Source organism: Bubalus bubalis, chromosome 16 (genome assembly GCF_019923935.1).
Source record: "Bubalus bubalis isolate 160015118507 breed Murrah chromosome 16, NDDB_SH_1, whole genome shotgun sequence".
NCBI lineage: Eukaryota > Metazoa > Chordata > Mammalia > Artiodactyla > Bovidae > Bubalus > Bubalus bubalis.
This window is the reverse complement of record NC_059172.1, coordinates 30,725,559-30,741,685: the sequence shown is the minus strand read 5'-3', so window position 1 is coordinate 30,741,685 and position 16,127 is coordinate 30,725,559. Positions and strand designations below refer to the sequence as shown.

Sequence of the window (16,127 nt, the reverse complement as noted above, 5' to 3'; positions counted from 1 at the left end):
TTGATCTGTGGTTGGTTAAATTTATTGATGTGGAATCCATGGATATGGAGGACTGATTGTATACAATGGTATATCTCCATAGGAAACATTTTGGCAGTTTATAAATTTAAACATACACTTATCTACTTGACGTTTCCCACTCCAGGACTCTTGTCTGGAAAATCCCATGGACGGAGGAGCCTGGTAGGCTGCAGTCCATGGGGTCGCTAAGAGTCGGACACGACTGAGCAACTTCACTTTCACTTTTCACTTTCATGCATTGGAGAAGGAAATGGCAACCCACTCCAGTGTTCTTGCCTGGAGAATCCCAGGGACGGAGGAGCCTGGTGGGCTGCCATCTATGGCGTCACACAGAGTCGGACATGACTGATGTGACTTAGCAGCAGCAGCAGCAGCAGCAACTACTTGATGGAGCAATTCTACTTGTAGCTGTTTAGACAAGCAAAATAAAAACATCTGTTCAGAAAAAGACATGAATGTTCATAGCAGCTTTATTCATAATGCTCCAAACTAAATACAACCCACATGTATAATACTTGAATGGATAAACATACTGTGGTATATTCATGCAGTGGAATATAACTTATACATAAAAGGAATATAGGGAATAGAGTATTATAATGAACTTAGTAGCATGGATGAATATCAAAAATGTGCTGTGAATGAATCTTGACATAAAGAAATATATGCTGTATGATTTTATAGTAGGCAAAACTAATCTGTAATCACAGTTATAAAATTAAGTGTTGGTTTGAGCTGCGTAGGGTGGGAGATTGATTACTAGTGGGTTTTTTATTGTTTTTGGTTTTGGCCATGCTGCATGATTTGTGGAAACTTAGTTCCCTGACCAGGGATCAAACTCTGGCCCTTGGCAGTAAAAGTATAGAGTCTAAGCACTGTACAGGGAATTCCCACTAGTGGGTTTGAGGTGACTTGGTGGTAAAAATGCTCTGTATCTTGATTAGGGATATGGTTGCATGGATATATACATTTATTGAAGTTCGTTGAGCTATGCATTCCATATGTGATCATTTTATCATATGTAGGTTATTCCTTAACATAGTTGATTAAAAAAAGAATAAAACAACAGCTCAAGGTGGATTGTAGATCTGTATGTGAAATGTCAAATAATAATTCCTTCAAGATACTATGAGGGAGGTGACTGAGTGAGTGTGACTTTGTAGACATGGGGTTTGTGCTGGGGATCTTGGGGAGGAGGGTGTGCCTGTGGACCCTCCTTTTCTTGGCAGGGATTCCCGATCCATGTAATGTATGGAGGTAGAAGGAATGGGCTCTGGCCTCCTGGCGTCATGTCTTCAGTACCAGCAACTTCCAGTCTGCTGGTTCTATCCTCAAGTGCCGGGAACAGAGCAAAAAAAAAGAGATACTATGAGACGATTTCTTTTTAAAAAATCACTAATGTTAAACTGCATTAAAACTTGGAGCTTCTTGTCTTCAAAAGGCACTACCAAGAGAATAAAAAAGGCAAGCTAGTATGAGGGGGGGGGAAGTGTGTGTGTGTTTCTTGTATGTATGTATTTTTTCTTGAAAATTGCCTCATATCCAAAAAGTATAACTCCTATAAATTATTAGGGGAAATTCCAAATATTTGAAAGGAGAAAGGGCAACAATGTGAGTAGGCATGTCATAAAAGAGAATTCCCAAATAGTCAATAAGCACGTGAAAAACTGCTCTAGATCTTTAGTCATCAGAGAAATACAAATTGCAGTCATGATGCAGTATCAATATGCATGCACTGGAATGGCTAAAATAGACAGTTCTGAGTGTTAACAAGGTTGTGAGCAGCTGTCATTCCTGCTCCACTGCAGATTGGGGTGGGAGTATAATTTGTACAATTAATTTGGGGAAGCTATGGCAGTGTACCCCTACTTTATGACTAAACAGCTTCTCTTCTAGAATATATCCCACAGAACACTATATGTATCAGGATACATTTTCAAGAATGGTCATAGTAGTTTATTTGTGAATAAAAAAATTAATAGTTACACAAATATCTATAATAATAAAATTATTGAGTTATTTTGTAGTCAAACAATGGAGTAGTATAAAACAATGAGAAAGAACAAACTACTAAATACACCTACATGGATGAATCTCACAAATGGAATGTTTAGTTTTAAATTGGGGTCAGTTGCTTTATAATGTTGTGTTAGTTTCTGCTATACAAAAAAGTGAATCAGCCATGTGTGTACATATATCCCTCCCTCTTGGATCACAAATGAAATGTTGACTGAAGGAAGAGAGATTCAATACGTACATAAAATTCCATTTATATAAAACTCAAAAATAGGTGAAAGTATGTTTTTGGTGTTGTAAACTGGGATCATGGATACTTTGGGGTGAGGAGTAGGCACAAGGGGTTCTTGATTTGGGTGGTGGTCACATGGATGTGCTTATTTTGTAGAATTTTTCATGTTTTACATTTATCATTTGTACACTGTGTGTATAGTGACTTGGTTTTTAAAAGTTTATTTTGGGGACTTCCCTGATGGTCCAGTGGTCAAGACCCCGTGCTTCCACTGTAGGCTGTGTGGGTTTGATCCCTGGTCGGGGAACTAAGATCCCACATGCACAGCACAGCCTAAAAGAAGTTTATTTGAAAAATTAATAATGACAAAGTAAAGATACTTTGAGGAAAAAAATTACACGGTATTCTTGGTAGTGTGCTGAGAATGAGATTACTATACGGAAGTCAATAGTTGTCACTGATAGTATCTAAAAATGGAGGCAGGGAATTCCCTCGTGGTCCAGTGATTAGGACTCACCCCTTCCACTGCAGGGGGCACAGGTTCCATCCTTGGTCAGGGAGCTAAGATCCCGTGAGTGCCCAGCATGGCGAGTAAATAAATAAACATTTTAAAAAATGGAGGCAGTAAAAAGCATCCCACTTTACAGAGGTGGGCAACTTCACTTGGTACAGTCTGAGATTTCTTGTTTTGGCTCACACTGCTTGCTTCTTGCTTTTAGCTCTAGGGCTCCTCTGTGGTTGCTGTATGGTGCTTTCCATGGGAACTTACTGGAGTTGTACAAGCCAGTGTGAGGGGTATTTAACATCCAGTGGAGCAAACCTTGGTCAGCAGGAGGTGGGAGTCTATGTATGCACGCACGCGCGCACACACACATACATATATATGTATATAATATTTGCTTCCCCGTTTCTCACTTCAGATTGAGTCTTGAGCTGGATTTCATACAGTTTCTCACATTGTCCTCTGTAGGACAACTATTAGCCCAACCACTTTTATTGGCTTGCTGTCTCTTGTTGTACCATTCCATCCTTAACTCCTGCTCCCCAGGAGCCTTCTACTCAGACTCTGACCTGCTCACCTTAACAAAGAACTACCTGGCCCAAAATGTCAATAGTACTGAGGTTGGGAAACGCTAGTATTTGAAGCCAGTGGTTTGCTTTAAAATCTAGCTCTTCAGTGTTCAAACACAGACTTGAGGAAATAACCACTGAGTGTTAATTTTTGTGTCTATAAAATGGTAATGATAGGTACAAACAAAGCCCTTGAGGATTAAATAAGGTAAGCTCTATAAACTTCATATCTGAAACATGGAAGAGTTCAATAAACAGCAGCTATCAATTCTTATTCAGGTTTATATGCTATTGTGTGACACTATCTGAGCCATTTTCCCTGAGTATAAAAACTCTTTCCTAGAGACCAAGTTCTCAAGTCCTTATAAATAACCATCAAAAGGGACCAAAAACTAGCATCTACAGAATCCAGTATAGAGAAAATACCAACATGATTCATATGAAGATTTAAACAGATATATGGGGTTTTCAATTTTTTAAACAGATATATGGGGTTTTCAATTTTGTAAATTTTTAACTTCAATTTGATGCTGTGTTCACAGAGACTCAACATTGCAATGAAAAAGTTGTTTTGCCAATAGCACAAGTTCACTGTCAAAAACTTTGAGAGCAGCAATAAACATTATTAGGAAGCAAAGCATGCATTCTGAAACACTTAAAAAGCCAGAGAACATAGTATGTAAACACAATTAAGCACTGAACAAAGTAACGCTAAAAAACATAAAACAGGAAATTTTAAAGTTTTTTTAAAATGGCAACATCTGTGTATGTATATATTATTGGGGGCTATCTTATGCATTTAGGATGTTTAGTAGCAGTTCCTGGCCTCTACCCACTAGATGCCAGTAGCAACATACATCTATCCCCTCAGCTGTGACAGCTAGAAGTGGCTCCAGACATTGCCAGCTGTAAAATCATCCTTGGCTGAGAACCACCAAGGTAAACGTAGATTGCCTTCCCTGGTGGCTCAGACGGTAAAGCATCTATCTGTCTACAATGAGGGAGGCCCGGGTTCGATCCCTGGGTTGGGAAGATCCCCTGGAGAAGGAAATGGCAGTCCACTCCAGGACTGTTGCCTGGAAAATCCCATGGACAGAGGAGCCTGGTAGGCTACAGCCCATGGGGTCACAAAGAGTCGGACACAACTGAGCGACTTCACTTTCAAAGGTTATGGCTCTGAATTTGAACACATTACCTAACTCTGGAATGGGCGAATTTAACTCAGATAATCATTATATCTACCACTGTGGGCAAGAATCCCTTAGAAGAAATGGAGTAGCCCTCATAGTCAAAAAAAAGAGTCCAAAATGCAGTTCTTGGGTGCAGTCTCAAAAATGACAGAATGATCTCTGCTCTTTTCCAAGGCAAACCATTCAGTATCACAGTAATCCAAACCTATGCCCCAACCAGTAACGCTGAAGAAGCTGAAGTTGAATGGTTCTGTGAAGACTTACAAGACCTTCTAGAACTAACACCCAAAAAAGATGTCCTTTTCACTATAGGGGACTGGAATGCAAAAGTAGGAAGTCAAGAGATACCTGGAGTAACAGGCAAGTTTGGCCTTGGAGTACTAAATGAAACGGGGCAAAGGCTAACAGAGTTTAGCCAAGAGAAAGCACTAGTCATAACAAACACCCTTTTCCAACAACACAAGAGAAGACTCTACACATGGACTCTCACGAGATGGTCAATACTGAAATCAGATTGATTCTGTTTTTTGCAGCTGAAGATGGAGAAGCTCTATACAATCAGCAAAAACAAGACTGGGAGCTTACTGCGGCTCAGATCATGAATCCCTTATTGCCAAATTCAGACTTAAATTGAAGAAAGTAGGGAAAACTACTAGACCATTCAGGTATGACCTAAATCAAATCCCTTATGCTTATACAGTGGAAGTGAGAAATAGATTCAAGGGATTAGATCTGATAGAGTGCCTGAAGAACTGTGGACCGAGGTTCGTGACATTGTACAGGAGGCAGTGATCAAGACTATACCCAAGAAAAAGAAATGCAAAAAGGCAAAATGGTTGTTTGAGGAAGCCTTACAAATAGCTGAGAGAGAAGCGAAAGGCAAAGGAAAAAAGAAAAGATAAACCCATTTGAATGCAGAGTTCCAAACAATAGCAAGGAAAGATAAGAAAGCCTTCCTTAGTGATCAATGCAAAGAAATAAAGGACAATAATAAAGAATGGGAAATTTTAAAAAAGAAAAAAAGAAAAATAAAGAATGGGAAAGACTAGAGATCTCTTCAAGAAAATTTGAGATACTACAGGAACATTTCATGCAAAGATGAGCACAATAAAGGACAGAGATGGTATGGACCTAACAGAAGCAGAAGATATTAAGAAGAGGTAGCAAGAATACACAGAACAACTGTACAAAAAAGATCTTCATGACTCAGATAACCACGATGGTGTGATCACTCACCTAGAGCCAGACATCATGAAGTGTGAAGTCAAGTGGGCCATAGGAAGCATCACTACACACAAAGCGAGTGGAGGTGATGGAATTCCAGTTGAGCTATTTCAAATTCTAAAAGATGATGCTGTGAAAGTGTTGCACTCAGTATGCCAGCAAATTTGGAAAACTCAGCAGTGGCCACAGGACTGGAAAAGGTCAGTTTTCACCAATCCCAAAGAAAGGCAATGCCAAAGAATGCTAAAACTACCGCACAATTGTACTCATCTCACACGCTAGTAAAGTAATGCTCAGAATTCTCGAAGCCAGGCTTCAACAGTACATGAACTGTGAACTTCCACATGTTCAGCTGGTTTTAGAAAAGGCAGCGGAACCAGAGATCAAATTGCCAACATCTGTTGGATTATTGTAAAAGCAAGAGAGTTCCAGAAAAACATCTACTTCTGCTTTACTGACTACTATAAAGCTTTTGACTGTGTAGATCACAACAAACTGGAAAATTCTTCAAGAGATGGGCATACCAGACCATCTGACCTGCCTCCTGAGAAATCTGTATTCAGGTCAAGAAGCAACCGTTAGAACTGGACATGAACAGCCAACTGGTTCCAAATCGGGAAAGGAGTACGACAAGGCTGTATATTGTCACTCTGCTTATTTAACTTAAATGCTGAGTACTTCATGCGAAATGCTGGACTGAATGAAGCTCAAGTTGGAATCAAGATTGCCGGGAGAAATATCAATAACCTCAGGTACGCAGATGACACCACCCTTATGGCAGAAAGTGAAGAAGAACTAAAGAGCCTCTTGATGAAAGTGAAAGAGGAGAGTGAAAAAGTTGGCTTAAAACTCAGTATTCAAAACTAAGATCATGGCATCCGGTCCGATCACTTCATGGCAAAAAGATGGGGAAACAATGGAAATAGTGAGAGACTTTATATTTTTGGTCTCCAAAATCACATCAGATGGTGACTGCAGCCATGAAATTAAAAGACGCTTCCTCCTTGGAAGAAAAGCTATGACCAACCTAGACAGCATATTAAAAAGCAGAGACATTGCTTTGCCAACAAAAGTCCATCTAGCCAAACTATGGTTTTTCCAGTAGTTATGTATGGATGTGAGAGTTGGACCATAAAGAAAGCTGAGTGCTAAAGAATTGATGCTTTTGAACCGTGGTATTGGAAGAGAGTTCCAGAAAAACATCTATTTCTGCTTTATTGACTATGCCAAAGCCTTTGACTGTGTAGATCATCACAAACTGTGGAAAATTCTGAGAGATGGGAATACCAGACCACCTGACCTGCCTCTTGAGAAATCTGTATGCAGGTCAAGAAGCAACAGTTAGAACTGGACATGGAAAAACAGACTGATTCCAAATAGGAAAAGGAGTATGTCAAGGCTGTATATTGTCACCCTGCTTATTTAACTTATATGCAGAGTACATCATGAGAAATGCTGGGCTGGAAGAAGCACAAGCTGGAATCAAGATTGCCGGGAGAAATATCAGTAACCTCAGATATGCAGATGACACCACCCTTATTTATGGCAGAAAGCGAAGAACTAAAGAGCTTCTTGATGAAAGTGAAAGAGAAGAGTGAAAAAGTTGGCTTAAAGCTCAACATTCAGAAAACTAAGATCATGGCATCTGGTCCTATCACTTCATGGCAAATAGATGGGGAAACAGTGGAAACAGTGGCTGACTTTATTTTTCTGAGCTCCAAAATCACTGCAGATGGTGACTGCAGCCATGAAATTAAAAGACGCTTACTCCTTGGAAGAAGAGTTATCACCAACCTAGACAGCATATTCAAAAGCAGAGACATTACTTTGCCAACAAAGGTCCATCTAGTCAAAGCTATGGTTTTTCCAGTAGTCATGTATGGATGTGAGAGTTGGACTATAAAGAAAGCTGAGCGCTGAAGAATTGATGCTTCTGAACTGTGGTGTTGGAGAAGACTCTTGAGAGTCCCTTGGACTGCAAAGAGATCCAGCCAGTCCATCCTAAAGATCAGTCCTGGGTGTTCATTGGAAGGTCTGATGTTAAAGCTGAAACTCCAATACTTTGGCCACCTGATGTGAAGAGCTGACTCATTTGAAAAGACCCTGATGCTGGGAAAGATTGAGGGCAGGAGGAGAAGGGGATGACAGAGGATGAGATGGTTGGATGGCATCACCGATTTAATGGACATGAGTTTGGGTAGGCTCTGGGAGTTGGTGTTGGGACAGGGAGGCCTGGAGTGCTGCAGCTCATGGGGTCGTAAAGAGTCGGACACGACCGAATGACTGAACTGAACTGATTGGAGAAGACTCTTGAGAGTCTCTTGAAAAGCAAGGATATCCAAGCAGTCCATCTTAAAGAAAATGAATCCTGAATATTCATAGGAAGGACTGATGCTGAAGCTAAAGCTGCAATACTCTGGTGTCCAGATGCGAAGAATCGACTCATTGGAAAAGACCCTGATGCTGGGAAAGATTGAGGCAGGAGGAAAAGGGGACGACAGAGGATGAGATGGTTGGATGGCATCACCGACTCAATGGACATGAGTTTGAGCAAGCTCTGGGAGTTGGTGATGGACAGGGAACCCTGTGGTCCATGGGGTCACAAAGAGTTGTACATGACTGAGCGACTGAACTGAACTGAACCTAAGTCGTAAACCTTAGTTGTTTTTTTAGTGCCACATCTGACACACACAGTTCAGTAAATGATAAGGTGATGCTGAAACTTGTTTTCTTTTTGCCACTCTGCCTTTCTATTCTCAAGTGAAATGCCCCTTAGTGAAGCCTGTGGTCATGTTGTTGAATAAGAATTTCTTATCTGAGATTGTTAAAAGGCTTTGATCTTTCATGTAGGCAGTTAGCATAGACTTCAGGTTTGCTTTCTCTCTAGCTATGGATCAGCTTTCATCCTCTTGTGTTCTTGTTTGACTTGAGAAATTGGGAATACATTATTTCATTTGAATCTCCTCCTTATATAACATTGTATTTGGTGTTCTTTGCATATTCATAACCTCTTTAGTTAGACTCAGCATGTTAAGACTAGTTCAGGCTTAATGGAATCATACCTATGGAAGTTGGAAACATAAGGCTAAATCTTTATCAAAAACAATAAATTAACATGTGATACGGTTTTATTAACTACAGATTTTGTTCAAATTTCATAAAATTTTATGCCAGTGTCCATTATTTGTTTTCATACCTTTTCCAAGATTCCACATTGTATTTAAGTTACACTGAGCAGTTTCAGCTGCATGCAACAAATTCTGATAAATTCTCTTTTCGTTTTTATTGTGTTACAAAAATTTTCTTATTTTCCTTGTTATGGCTTCTTAGATACACCCATCATTTTAAAGTGGACATTTAATTTCCAGATGCATGAGGTTTTTAAAGTGTCTTGGATATTAATTTCTCATTTAAATGCTTTCTTCTCTGCAATCACCGTCTGTGTTTTTTTCAGTCTAACTTTATTGAGGCTTTAAATGACTAAGTCAATGAACTCTCTTGGTAGATGTCACATTGCACTTAAAAATATGTGGGTTATTTTCAAATATCTCTTGATATTGATTTCTAACATAATTCCACAATGATAAGAGAACAGGCTCTGTATGATTTTAATACCTTTAGACCGTGAAATTTTTGCACCTTGTTTTATGTCCCTGGAAATGTTCCAGTGTCTTCTAGTTTATAGTCTGTAGGAACTTGAATAGAATTTGTATCTGTCTGTTGTGTGAAAATTGTATAAATCTTAATTTATCTGGAATTGGTTCATGGTACCAGTTGGTTCATGTGTGTGAGTGTGTGTGTGCTAAGTCACTTCAGTCATGTCTGACTCTGTGCAACCCTATGGACTGTAGCCTGCCAGGCTCCTGTCCATGGGATTTTCTAGGTAAGAATACTGGAGTGGGTTGCCATGTCCTCCTCCAGGAGATCTTCCTCACCAAGAGAGCCTGCATTGGTAGGCAGGTTCTTTACCACTAGCGCCACCTGGGAAGCCCTCGAGTCTACTGTGTTCTTCTACTTTTCTGTCTATTCATTCTATTAACTTTTCAGTTTGATATTGAAACTCCAACTAAAATTTTTAATTTGCCTACTTAAAAAATAATTGTAATGTATAGTGGGACTATATGTAACTTTGTTCCAGGTTTTCCAAGTCTTCTGTAAATGAGCTATACTTTCATAACTTAAAAAAATAAAAAAAATATTAATTTAAAAAACTGAATATTGTTGTTTATTGTTATTGTTGTTTTATAACTCTGAGTTGACAGCCAATGAAAAAATTTGTTCTCTAGTTTTATTTTTTATAAGTGTGATTAAAAATATTAGTAGCCTAAAATTGCTTTCATATACATTATGCCATTTAAATTTTATTAAAGTCCCAGGGAATGAAAAGAGAATAAAGGGGGGTTAGAAAAGGAACTCTTGATATACTGTAAGTATATAGCAAGATACTACTTAATTTCAAAAGCTATCTTATTTTCATAATGCCATGCTACCTCCCTCAAATGAGGAGCATATTAGTCTGCCTTAACTTTCTTTGTAGACCATGTACTTGACCTATCCTGTAGGTAACAAGAAAACAGCATAAATTGTAAGACATTGGGACTGTTATAAGCCATTTTTTCTGTTGCCAATAGGCCCAAAGCCCTCTCTTGCTTAGTCCAACTTCCCTGACCCTCTGTGGCATACATCTTTGCTATTCTCCTGGCCTACTGCAGTTATATCTGGATTATGGAAATAAAGAAAGTTTTTAGATTCAGCGTTTTTTGGCTAAGTGAATAAACCTTAGTTCTTGATTATGTGTATTATCTTAGCTTTTGTGATTTCATATTGCTCAAGAATGCAGAGAAGTTAAATCTTAAGCCATGAAGTGGATGTTTGGCAAGAGTCAAGTAGAAGTTGACTTACTTAAAAAATAAGAGGGCTTTATATCCAATAAGAAAATAGTCTCAGAACTTTCCTGTTTGTTCTAATAGACTACTGAATAAATGATATTTTTAAGTCTTTTGTTGCCTAAAACTACTGTCTCAATGTGATTTGTATTTTTAGCTGCGAGAAGAAAAGTTACAAGAGGAGAAAACCTCTGAAGATCAAATCCACAAGTTGTTACCAGAGGACACAGAAATAGGAAAAAGGAAAATGGATGAACAGAAAAAAAGAGATGAGCCAATAGTACTGAAGACAAATCTAGAGCATGTAAGTAGATCACTTTTTTGATGGACACCTGTCTCAAAATCAGCCATTAGCCCAGGTGACGTGGATCTGAAAAACCTGTCTTGGTGATCAGTAACAGTCACTGACTGTGCAACTTAGGAGTATTGAAGAACTTAGCATCCAGATGGAGAGCTGGAGAAAATGATTTGTGAACAGGACAATCAGACTTGCGTGAAAAGATTAAGGGGTAGCAGTGGGGAAAAATGGTGAGTGAGAAGAAGAACCTAGTGTTGTATATGCTACTTTGGGTAAGCTTTATACATATATTGTCATTTTGACTTAGGTGTTGTTATTTGATGGAGTTCTGTATGTGTTATATCCTCAACTAGGAGGATGAACTTTCCTTAAAGGTTGTATTTTATTTCCCTTTACTCTTTATAATAACCCAAACAGCATAGTTCTCTAGTTACAAGGTGTGTGTGTGTGTGTGTGTGTGTTTCTGTGTGTGCTCAGTTATGTCCGACTCTTTGCGACCCCATGAACTGTAGCCCACCAGGCTTACAGGGTCAGTCCTCAATATTAGATGAGATACTTTGTTTAAACTTAACTTAATTAAACTTCTAATTGGGCCAAATCTTGCCTGAATTCTTTTCATTACTTATTTACCAAGCAAATTACTGGAAAAAGTTGTAAATGGTATATTTAACTAATACAAGAAAGCCCTTTGGAGGATCCACTGATTATGGCTCAAATGTATGATTACAATTGGTTTTCTTTTCCTTTAGCAATTTATATTGGATCAGACATCTTCTATTACTTGCTGTATGTACTTAGCATACCTTTAGAGTCATACCTGTTAAAATGTTTTATGATTCTGTCTTGTTCATATTTCAGGTTATATTTTTAATTAGGTGGATTAATAAAGTTTTATTATATATAAAGACAGCATAACAGAATAGAGGGGAAAAAAGCTCTATACCAGAAGTCTGCCTGTTAAACAGGTCCCAGCATTATAACAGATTATACAATTTTGGCCATGTTACATAATTTCTCAGTGCTTTTGGTTTACTTTTTGCAAAGGTGTTTTTCCTGAACTTTAGAAACTGAGATTACATAAGCTTTCTTGAATTGATAGTATTTGCTGACTGTCAGTGTGTATATGGGGCTTTTTGATCCCAGTTACAATAATTGTTATTATTTGATTGTTAAAAACAACTATTTGCTTTCCAACCTTCTGAAAAGATTGAGTTTAAAAAATATGAAATGCTTATGTACTCTGAAAACTCTTTTCATCGGGAACTACAAAAGGAAAAAGACTGCTTTTGGAGAGAATATAGTTCATCTAGGAAGGCAAGAATAAAACATGTGGTGGTGGTGTGCATATAGTAGTTCTTCTGACTAATAACCCCGAACTCATAGTTGTCTGTGGTCTCTGAAAACTGCACACTCTGCCTCTTCACCCCAACAGGACTATCCATTATTGTTCTCATCGAAAACTGCCCAGAAAGAGCTTTCTTTTCAGAATAAACCAATTTTGGCAGAGAGTTTACTCTTTAGTATGGCCCTTTGATAGAAAGAACCTGTTGTTGTTGACCTTGCCAGACCCAGGTTTCCCTGAGAAAATGATCTCGAATATCCACTCATAACAAAGATGGAAATTTGCTCTAATTATTTTTTCTTTTGCCACTTCAATCTTTGAAGTAGAAATTAATTACATCAACCTAAAATTTAATCTTAAAAGGAATCAGGAAGTATTAATACCAATTCTGATTGGTCGTGGCCAGTTTTGCAAAATTGCCTATACATTGAATAAAATTGGATCTATGAACACTTCAAGTTTTAGATTTTGTGATTTTACCTTTTTTCTGTCTGCATTTATATTTCATATTTTTGAGACTTTTACAATCAAATATTTCTTAAGAAATTTTGGTGTAGGACAAGTAATTTCATTTAGTTTAGCCAGTGATACATTCATTGGGACTGAAGAGAAGTTCAAGTGGTCTCAGTGGAAAGTCAGCTAAAGGATTGTTTTTAATAGAGAGTAATATGATTAGAGCTGGACTGATCATTTTACCCTCCTGAATCAAAAAGCTCGGTGGCTCCCCATTTCCTGTGGAACTAAATGAGAACTCTTCACATTTAAGTCTTTAGTATTAGTCTAGCTTATCTTTCTATCCTTGCTTATATCCCAGAACTCTAGGGAAGTGAGCTGTTTGCTTTCTTCCAAACATATAACCCATGCTTTCTCTTCTGAGGATCCTTGCTCTTGCATTTCATCTCATTGATACACCATTAACCTTACCTGATGAAAAGCTATTAATCTCTCTATATGTCCAGTTCAAAAGCTGTTGCCTTCCTGGAACTGGTAGGAATTTCTTGTTTTTCCACTGCTATTATCCATTCTCTTCCCCCTCAACTTTCCTGTCCTCAGTTTGTAACTTTTATATGACTTATTTAATTCTTCCTTATGTTATGGTTATTTGTGTGTTTGTGTTTCTCTACTTGATTTGTAAGTTTGTTGATTATAGGAAATGTGTCTTAACCATTTTAAAAAATCTCTCATAGTACCTTGCACATCACAAGAGTTTGATACATGTTTATCAAGTTGAATTCAAATAGAGGAAGGCAAGGGCTGATTCTGGAAGCAGTTATCTGTTATTTGTTTAGAATGGAAATAAAATAGGCACAGTGTTTATTATGATCTGTTATGACAGTTAATACCAATAATAGTTCAAATTGTTGGGAAACAATTTGATGTAACAATTATAGCCATACCAAAGATTATAAAGCTGAAAGTGGAAAATTGCTTGTCATCCCACAACCTAGAGATAACTGCTATAAACATTTTGGTGAATATCCTTCCAGATTTCTAAATGTGTGTGTGTGTGTGTGTGTGTGTGTGTAACATATTTTGTTTTTCTTTTCAGAAAATGCAGCCTAGTATACATACTGTTTTATAATCTATTTTAATAAATTATAAATCATGGATGTCTTGCCATGTAAATAAAGAATCCCACATCATTATTTAGTGGCCTGCTAGTTATTCTTTACTGTAGGATTTATGTAATTAATCTCCTGTTGATATTTTGCTGTCTGAAACCACCACTGTGATGATACCCATGTGTCTCATTGCCTGTGTGCATGCTTCGTCTCTCAGTCACGTCCAACTCTTTGAGACCCCATGGACTCTAGCCCACCAGGCTCCTCTGTTCATGACATTGTCCAGGCAAGAATACTGGAGTGGTTTGCCATATTCTGTTCCAGGGGATCTGTGCTATAGGTTTATTTTTATGCAGTGTTAAAGATGAGAGGGGAATATTTTCCTATCTTATTGTTTTAGGTTTTTGTGGGGGTAGAAATAGAGAGGAGTTGGGGTTTGGAGTACTTTCTCTTTATGTAATTATTTATAATAATGTAAATTTATTTTCAACAATTAAACCTGGCATATTTGTATTATAACACTAAAGTGTTTTCTTATAATACTTAAGTTGATGTAAACAATCTATCTTTTGTTGACCATTTACTACTTGTGAGCTAATGCACCGTGTGTTTTTATGGTTTATCACAATAGGTGTATTAATAGTAGAGAGATAATTCTTAATTTTATAGATGAGAAACTGAGACTCAGAAAGGTAAAGCAACTAACCTCTGGTGACAGTGGTAGCTGATGGAATTTGAATATTCTTTTATTCGGTACTGAATTGATTGTGTAGAAAAGCCTAAATAAAGAAGAATTGCCATTATTTACCCCCCTGTTGAGTCTATTGATGTCAAAGGTTTTTCTTGCTTCCCACAATATTTGGTAATGAGTTAGTGCTATTAACATCTCTCCAGTGAATAGTTTGTACAACAGGGTTTTAAGGAGTGATAGATACCCTACAAAACTGAAGAGCTTCTCTGTAAATTATAATCCTTCAACTCTTTCTTGCAGGCTATTGGAAACCTAGCCTATTGTATGAATGTGCCTATCAGCCTAGAGAATAGCAAAACATTTAAGGAATACAATGTACTCTGAGCCGTAAGATGCCTTGCATGCCTCTGTCCATAACTCTAACTTTGGTATTAACTTAATCATTAGAAAACTGGTTAATCATTAGATGATTAGACATTTTTTTTGTTTACCTACTGTATAACAGTATCAGAAGTTTTAGAGAAAAGGTAATCATTTGCTGTCCGAGTCAGTTGTCTAAAACAGAAGTCAGACTCCTAAATAAGAAGCTACAGTTCAGTGTGATAGTTGCTCCCCCTGCCTGCCAATGCAGGAGGCGCAGGAGACACGGGTTCAGTCACTGGGTTGGAGAGATCTGGAGAAGGAAATGGCAACCCACTCCAGTGTTCTTGCCTGGAGAATCCCAGGGACAGAGGAGCATGGCAGGGTACAGTCTGTAGGGTTGCCAGAGTCAGACATGACTGAAGTGATTTAGCCCACACGTACACACTATAAAGAAGAAACTCATATTAAATCATGAGCAAATTCTCATATGTTGTATGTAAAAGGCACATGTAAAAGAAACATAAATTTAAAAACTCAAGAAGAAACTCGAAAATAAAGTGAAGATAAATGAAATAGTGTCAGCAAGATGGAAAAAGTTGATGGAAAAACCTTTCAAGAGAAATAGTATTTAAGATGCCTCTGAAAGGTCAGTGAATATTTTATAGGCAAAAAATGTGGAAGGAGAATCTTAGGGAAAGGGACTAATAGCATGTCCAAAAGAATAGAAGTTTTGAAAGACTGTGATGGTACATGTGGAGAGTTGAGAATAGTTTGATTGCTGTAGAGCTCAAGGAGTTACCTGTGTTGGAACTGCTGGGAGAAAAACTTTATAGAAGGTTGGATCTAGGTTTTGAAGGTTATTGGATCCTGCTGAGGTATTTAGACTTGATCCTAAAGTCACCAACAGTTAAGCAGGGGAGTGATGGGATCTGTGTGCTTAATAGGATGGAGAGGATTAGGGGGAAGAAAGGCTGGAAAGAGCAAGACCTGTAAGTAGATTATTGCAGTAGTCAAGGCAGGAGATGATGAGAATCTAAGGAAAGGCAGTGATGATGAGTATACACAAGTAGAGTATGAGAGACAGAGTAGAGTATTAGATCTGAGAGACATGTGAGGAGTACAAAGGAGCAAAGTAGGAATAACATGGAGGCAGTTTGAAAACAGATGCTCTGGATCAAAGTACCAGCATTAGCTACCTGTTAACTCTAAAATCCTAGGCAAATTAACTACT

General features: G+C 38.0%; 1 protein-coding gene and 1 non-coding gene across 2 annotated transcripts in view; both read left to right on the top strand.

Annotated features, from left to right (window-relative positions):
* RNF169 (ring finger protein 169) overlaps positions 1-16,127 on the top strand; it is an 87,249-nt gene that overhangs the window by 47,627 nt on the left and 23,495 nt on the right. Inside the window, exon 3 of the mRNA XM_025266424.3 lies at positions 10,798-10,944. Coding sequence (XP_025122209.2) covers positions 10,798-10,944 — 147 coding nt within the window. The remainder of the gene's footprint in view (positions 1-10,797; positions 10,945-16,127) is intronic.
* Positions 1,234-1,370, top strand: LOC112579793. The gene has a single exon (XR_003104121.1). It is a non-coding gene; the product is annotated as a small nucleolar RNA SNORA57 (small nucleolar RNA).